The following is a 7915-nucleotide window of genomic DNA, read 5'->3' as shown; positions in this document are numbered from 1 at the left end:
GGAAGTAGAGTCTCTGATGAGCTTTCTTGATCAGGCTGGTGGTGTTGTTGCTCCAGCTGAGGTTGTTGTTCAGGTGCACACCCAAGTACTTGTAGCTGGAGACCACTTCCACCGCAGATCCTCTTATGTTCAGGGAGGTGTAGGTGTTTTTGTGCCTTCTGAAGTCCATGATCATCTCCGTCTTCTTCATCTTCTGCGGGTCGTTTGAGTCTTCTGTAAAAATAAACTAGGGATGCACGATATTATCGGCATGGTATCTGTATCGGCTGATATTAACGATAAAGTTACGGTAAGTTTGGGACAATCAAAACAACTCACCGATACAAAAGGCTTTTGTTTTAAGTTAATTTTTAATTGAAGAAACTGTCGATTTAACCTTTTTTGTTCATAATCTTACGTCATCTGGAGCCGTTTCTTTGTTTCGTTTTGTTTGTGAAGTCTATTAACTGATGCGCTTTTCACGTACGATCAGGTCGAGTTTAGATTGTGAAAATGATAAGTGTGTGCAGCTCCGGTGTTGTCACTGTGTTAAAATGTCACAAATAACATTTGACATTAAACATAATCAAGTTAAAGTGTTGCATCATTTTCAGCCTCATTTGTGGCCTGTGCACTTGTCAGCAGGCCAAAGATCAAAGACCAAAGATCAAAGATCAAAGATCAAAGACCAAAGATCAAAGATCACGCAGAACAATTTAATACTCGAGTTCCACGGTAGACAAAGCTCAAACATCCAATGTCCTGAATAAAAGGTAAAGTTCAGCTCTCGCTGCTGAACTTTTAAACTTCGTTCGTACGCTTTAACGTAGACCAGTTTCATAACGGGTCCTCATCGGGGGGACCAGCTGAATCTGGACCAAACAATGCCAAGATGGAAAGACATCACCAATGAGGCTGCTCATTATTATGAGAAGGGTCAAAAGTCATCTGGAGTCCAGTAAGACAGAAACATTCTCAAGTCAAAAGCATTTCAGACAGCTGACTCACCCTCAAGGTCAGACCGTGCAGTGACTCTATAGGCCTCAGTCAGCAGGTCAAAGGTCGTGACATACTCTCTCTAAAAACAACACTGCAGCTCGACTTAGGTTCCTCTGAAGGAACTGCAAGACTTCTGGACCAGAACCAGAGCAGAGGACAGGTGTTTACCCAGAATGCAGTGCAGCAAACAGCCCAGCTGTCAGCACGGTGGTGGAGGCTGATGGTCTGGGCTCCCGTCAGTCCCCGAGTGGACCAGAACTCCTCTGGAGACCAAAGAGTTCTGGACCCAAATCAAGTCCACCAAAAATAAACCAAAACAACCAACGTCATTTTTCTTCTAACGAGAGTTTAAAATAAATAAATTAGAAACAAACCAAAGAAACTTTATTTAAAGAGAAACAGAACGAGCGAGGACAAATTAAAAACACGATTCTTGTTTTCAGGAAGTTTTACAAAATTTCACTAAAAAATTATTAAAATGTTTCAGTGATGACTTGAAAATAACCAGTTGTTGGTTTTTCACCTCAACTGAAAACTACTGGAGGCGCGCGCGTCACCCGCCGCCACCGCTGGAGGCGCGCGCGTCACCCGCCACCGCTGGAGGCGCGCGCGTCACCCGCCACCGCTGGAGGCGCGCGCGTCACCCGCCACCGCTGGAGGCGCGCGCGTCACCCGCCACCCACAGTTTCAGACGGCGCTCTCCTGATGAACACCAACGATGAAGATCATGAATAAGGTCAGTGTTTATTAATGACTCTCAGCTACTACCACATCGTTACAGCTCATCAACTGTTCAAATGTTTTGGGCGTGTACGTCAGTCAGCTGTGGCAGCCATTTTGAACTGGACTCACTCCAAATGTCATGAACTGAGTCAAAGGGACGCGGCAGCAGTTTGACTGTTTCATGATCAGAAGCTTTGATCCCACATGAACCAAGTTCTCTACAGACCAGCTGAAGCTGCAGCTCATCGCCAGCAAACTGGTTGGGCCACTGGTGTGCTGCTTGTGGGACTGAGTTTGTTGTGGCTCCTCGGACTGAAGAAGTCCTCTGGATGAAGGACGAAACGTTTCAACAAAAGAACCCATCCAGATGACCTGACTGAACTTTATTTTACCTTCACTGTCAGGAGGGAGAACTGGACCTCAGGAGTCCAGGATCCTGAAGATGACACCTGATCTCAGGTGGGGGGGCACACACCTGATCTCAGGTTGGGAGGGGGGGACACACACCCCTGAGCTCAGGTGGGGGGGGACACACACCTGAGCTCAGGTGGGGGTCAGTTTGGAGTGGGACACGCCTCCTGCTCCTCAGGTCTGTTGCATAACGTCAACCTACTTTGAACCAACTTACAGTAAACAGCAGCCTCTAGGGAGGGGGAGGGGGTCGGTTCTCCTGATACCGGTCGGGACCCCCTCCCGGGGCTGAGCCGGACCCCCCAGGTTCGGGCACAGCAGTGATAAGCAGCTTTCCACAGACTTCCAGCCGCTCGGAACCAACAGGTTGCCTCAGACTCTCTGACACGTGTGGCCAAAACTTGAGTCTCCGTCCCCCCCTTCACCTCCAGCCCGGCTCCCCTGCGCTCCCCTCCGGCTGACAGCTCCGCAAAGTCCCCCCAAACTACCTCCTGCGCCGTGTCAGTCCCGACAAAGTGATCCGGACCGGCCACAGGTCCAACTCCGAGCTGCTGTGGGTGCTAGTTAGCATGCTAAGTGAGTGGAGTGTTGACGGAGCAGAAGTTCGGAACAGCAACAGAACAACAAGAATAAAAGTGCTTCGACTCGGTCCAAACAGACCGGCTCGGCCCGGAAAGGCTGTGTGCTGAGCCCCGGTGGAGTTGTTACCTGCCGGGCCCTCTGTAAAACATCGACCAGGTCGTCTGACTGGAGCCCCGGCTGGTTCATCGAGGCCTGTCCCTGCAGCAGCTCCGCCATCACCGCCACCGTTAGCTTCGCTGCTAGCCGCGCTGAGAGAGGAGACGAGCGAGAGGGCTCACTCTGACGCGTTTTCACAAACCGCTGCTGGCCGCGCACAGACAGAGGCAAGAGGGCTCACTCTGTGGCAGTTTCCTCACACCGACTTTACCACTCAGGGTCATTGTTCCAGAGCTGACAATAAACTTTAAAATGAGAGCACTGCAACCATAGCATAAGTATGAACGTGGTTTAAACATTAGTCCAACAAACTAAATACAGATCAAATAAAAAAGTAAAATGTTCTGTAACAGTAGTGTCAGCAGATGAAATGCACTGAAGACGATTGAACTGAATTCAAACTACAATGAGCAAAATCTAGCTAATAACCAAAAGCTAAGTTGTAGCCAAAAGCCTATAGAAAAATGTTACCAAAAAATAGTAGTAGAAGCAAATTTATAGCTATAAGCTAAAAATAGCAAAACAGCAGCTAGAAGCTAAAAGTAATAAATGCTAATATCCTGATGCATGCTCAATAATCCAGGTAGAAAAATCTAAAAAAGTTAAATCTGGTCCTCTGGACATTCAAAAAAACAAAGCAAAACAACAACAAAAAATTTAAAAAAAAGGAGGGGGTTGTTGTTTTGCTTTGTTTTGTTTTTTTGAATGACCAGATTTAACTTTTTTAAATAGAATGCTAATTAAAAGCCATTTAGACCGACTAAAGGCTTAAAGTGACCAAATGCTGAAAGTATCTAAAATCTGGCTAGCAGCTAAAAGTAAGAAAAGGGAGACTGTGATCTGAGTATTGGAAAACTTGCTAAAAGTAGCAAATGAAGACAAAAACAGAACTAATAGCTAAAGAGAAATGTTTCTGAAGGAATAAGGAATATTTGGACCAATACTCTTTACCTTAAATTTGCTTCCATTAGGTAAAGTTCAACAATTTTCAGTCAGGTCATCTGGATAGTTACTTATTTTTTTTTCTTTTTTTTTTTTCTGAAACGTTTCACCTTCCATCCGGAAGGCTTCATCAGTCAAGGAAACACAACAAAACTGATCCCCCTTTTTAAGGTTAGGTAGAGTTATTAACAACATGGGATAAATGTTCATTGTTATGCTGATGACACACAATTATATTTGTCCATTAAACCCAATGAATCCAATCAGCTACTTAGACTACAAGCATGTCTTAAAGACATAAAAACCTGGATGACCCTTAATGTTCTCCTGTTGAACAGACAAGACTGAGGTTTTGGTTTTTGGACCTGAGCACCTTAGGAATGAATGTTTCAGTCTTTCTCCCTCCTTAGATGCATTAATCTGTCCTCCAGCTCTAATGTTAAAAATCTTGGTGTTATTTTTGATCAGGACATGTCTTTTATCCCCCACATTAAAACGTTACTAGAACCTCCTTCTTCCACCTGCGTAATATCACTAACATTAGAAACATGTGATCTAAAGATGATGCCGAAAAACTGGTCCATGCATTTGTCACGTCTAGACTGGACTATTGCAATGGTTTATTATCTGGGTGTCCAAATACTTCTTTAAAATGTCTTCAGTTGATACAAAATGCTGCTGCCAGAGTCTTAACTGGAGTTACTGGGAGAGATCACATCTCTCCAGTTTTAGCTTCTCTCCATTGGCTCCCTGTCAAATCCAGAATAGAATTCAAAATCTTACTTCTAACCTACAAAGCCCTCAACAACCTAGCTCCATCTTATATTACAGATCTTATTGTTCCATATTTTACTAACAGAGCACTTCACTCTCAGACTGCAGGTTTACTCGTGGTTCCTAGAGTTTCCAGCAGCAGAATGGGAGGAAGATCTTTCAGTTCTCAGGCTCCTCTCTTGTGGAACCAACTTCCAGTTTCTGTCCTTGAGGCTGACACATTGTCCAGTTTAAGACTGGGATTAAGACTTTCCTTTTTGATAAATCCTATAGTTAGGGTCGTCTTGTTATGCTGCTATAGACTTAAACTACTAGAGGACAAACTGACCTCATTTCCTTAAATGAATTGTTAAAACTGAATATCCTGATGCATGCTCAATAATCCAGATAGAAAAATCTAAAAAAGTTAAATCTGGTCCTCTGGACATTCAAAAAAACAAAACAAAGCAAATCAACAAAAAAATGTAGAAACGTTTCGTCTCTCATCCTGAGGACTTCCTCAGTCTGAGGCACTGTATTCAGCTCAGTCTCTTAAATAGCACCTTCTCAGAGTGGATCAACCAGTTTTGCTGCTGACAACCAAACCCAGCCGGTCGAAGCAGATGGTCCTCTTGTCCTGATCCTGGTTCTGCTAAAGGTTTCTTCCTCATGAGGGAGTTTTTCTTTCCACTGTTGCCTTCATGCTTGTTCAAGATGAGAGTTCAGTGATGGAGTTAAACTCAAAGCTGCTCCTCAGATAAATAATGTTCAGTTATTATTTTATAGATGAATGTTTCTGTTAAATTATTATTTTATACATGAATGTTTCTGTTCAATTATTATTTTATAGATGAATGTTTCTGTTCAATTATTATTTTATACATGAATGTTTCTGTTAAATTATTATTTTATACATGAATGTTTCTGTTCAATTATTATTTTATAGATGAATGTTTCTGTTCAATTATTATTTTATACATGAATGTTTCTGTTCAGCCCTGAGATGATTCTGTTGTGACTTGGAGCTGAAGAAATAAACTGGATTGAACTGAACTGAATTAAATAAGTGGTAAATCAAGTAGTCAGGTTAAAAAACATAAAGGAAAATTAAACAGGATAATAAAAGTGTTTATGTTGATTTAGCGTTAAAAAAACAGTTTGAACTGTAAATTGATTTGCTATATCATCTTTAAAGATTAAAAAAATACAAAAAAACGTGAAGTGGGTCATCTTACTTACAGACGATCTCGTACCTGCTCAGCTGTTGACAACTCTTCTCTGTTTCTACTTCCGGGTTGAGTCACGTGTCTGAGGCAGCTCCACAGGTGGAGGAGTCGTGGCCTAAAAGAAAGAAGACAAGAAGAAAAAACAACTTTTGGTCCTTGTTAATTAATAATACAAAGTTTTATCATCAACTTTACAGATCTAAATTCTGTAAAACAGAATGTGATTCCTTCTTAACGAATATTGATCCATTTGTTCTGAAAATAACTCTAAAGAAACGTGTGATGATCAACTTCCAACTGGAGAACTTGATGCAGTTATTGATCGTGTATCTGTTAGTAAAGCTCCAGGCTCTGATGGCTCACAGGGAAGTTTGATAGGTCTTTGTGGGGAAACAGAGAACTCTTCCTGGCTTTTGTTGAAATCTTTGAAACTTCCACCTACTATGAGTCACGACGTCATGATCTCAATTCCAAAACCTAACAAAGACCCCCGAGTGATGGAAAACAGAAGAGCCATCAGAAACTCAGAACTGTTGACACTTCTGCTGCTCGTCTTCAATCGGAGCTTTCACGTCATCTCAGAGACGCAGTCTGGATTCTTAACGGATCGGTTCATAACATCAGGTCTTGTTACGACTTCACTGAAAACAGAGACCTAATTAAAGATAATGGCTTTATTGTCTTTTTGCACTTCTACACCAGTTTATAAAGCAACACTTAAACAATTTGGCTTTGGTGATAAATTTAGAAATTTAATTGGAGGTAAAACATTAACAGTTGTTTTATTCTCTACCGGTTCGACCCCTAGCTTCACAGTTGATGTTGGAATTCCTCAGGGCGCCCTATTTCACCTCATCTATTCATTTTAACGACTGACATGTTGGCCATTTATATTAAAACCAGTAAGGACATAAAACCCTTGAATGTACTGGGAACAGAGATTGTCATCAGCCAACTGGCAGATGACACAAGATTATTCTTAAAAAAATGAACATCAAATCCCAATAACTCCAAAAAAATGAAACATTTTACAAAAATGTAAGTAAATGTGAACTTTTCGCTCCTCGTGATACACCTGTTCAAGAACTTTGATATCAAATATCTGGACATCACCTAAATCAAGTTAGAGATCAATACCAATGATCTCTAATAATTGATCCCAGATTTAACCAGTTGACTTCCAATGCACCATTAAGACAATCTGATCTATGACTTTAGGTCCACCTTCATTTATGTATTTTATCATATTACTTTTATTACTATAACGTGGCCTATTTCTCCAGATGAAAATTAACTTGATTAATGGATTTTAATAAATTATCTGGAATAACATTCGAGTAAATCCAACACATCTTGATAAACTTTTCATTTTTGTTAAATATATTCTGCCTAAAATTGATAAATCTCTTTGGATCCATAAGTTTAAATTTGTTTTGCAGGTCTTGAGTTTATTTTCAGCACTGAGTAATTGATAAGTTGTTTGGTCTTCCTGTTTAGACAACGAGGAGGTTTGAAGCTGCAGCTCAGTTCAGAGTTTGAAGTCAAGAAGTTTCCTGTCAGTTCCACAAACAAATATTGATTTATCATTTTCATCTGCACTCAACAATAATCTGAATATCAGATTTGTATGACATCATAACAAATGTTTGTTCTTGAAGGACGGGTGTGAAACAAACGTTTGTTCTGTCACTCACATGATGGAAGAACAGAAGCTTCTGGAATTAGGAGCAGTTTTACAGCAAATACAATTTAAACACTATTTTACAGTTTTCATGTTTATTTAATGCATTTCCTAAAGAACTGATATTTCTGATCAAAAACATAACGACCCACCAAACTACACAATCACCTCCTTATTGATCCATGGGTCCGATTTATAGATAAACTGTAATCATTATTTTATAAGGAAGTGTTTAACCAACCATTTATTTCCTGGTCTACAAAATAAGAAGAATATCGTCAATAAAGTTGATCAACAATCGATCAGTAGAATAAGATCAATGTGTTTAACTTTTTACAACTAAAGTAAAAGAAACATTTTAAAATGACATTTATCATCCAAGGACTGACTGAGAGAACACGTGCACGTTCCGAGAGAACACGTGCACGTCCCGTGACAGTGATGCTTTGATGCAGGTGATAAC

At 40.9% G+C, this 7915-nt stretch overlaps 1 protein-coding gene across 3 annotated transcripts in view; it reads right to left on the bottom strand.

The window, feature by feature from the left end:
• LOC119413107 (far upstream element-binding protein 3) overlaps nucleotides 1-2943 on the bottom strand; it is a gene marked incomplete at its 3' end in the record, with an annotated part of 25955 nt that extends 23012 nt beyond the window's left edge. For all 3 annotated transcript variants that reach the window (XM_037680118.1, XM_037680119.1, XM_037680120.1), the window contains 1 exon segment: nucleotides 2821-2943. In XM_037680118.1, the coding sequence (XP_037536046.1) occupies nucleotides 2821-2910 (90 nt within the window).
• Nucleotides 2944-7915: the final 4972 nt, after the last annotated feature.

Source organism: Nematolebias whitei, chromosome 8, assembly GCF_014905685.2.
Source record: "Nematolebias whitei isolate Nwh7 chromosome 8, NemWhi1, whole genome shotgun sequence".
Taxonomy (NCBI): domain Eukaryota; kingdom Metazoa; phylum Chordata; class Actinopteri; order Cyprinodontiformes; family Rivulidae; genus Nematolebias; species Nematolebias whitei.
This window is presented reverse-complemented; position numbering and strand designations above follow the sequence as displayed.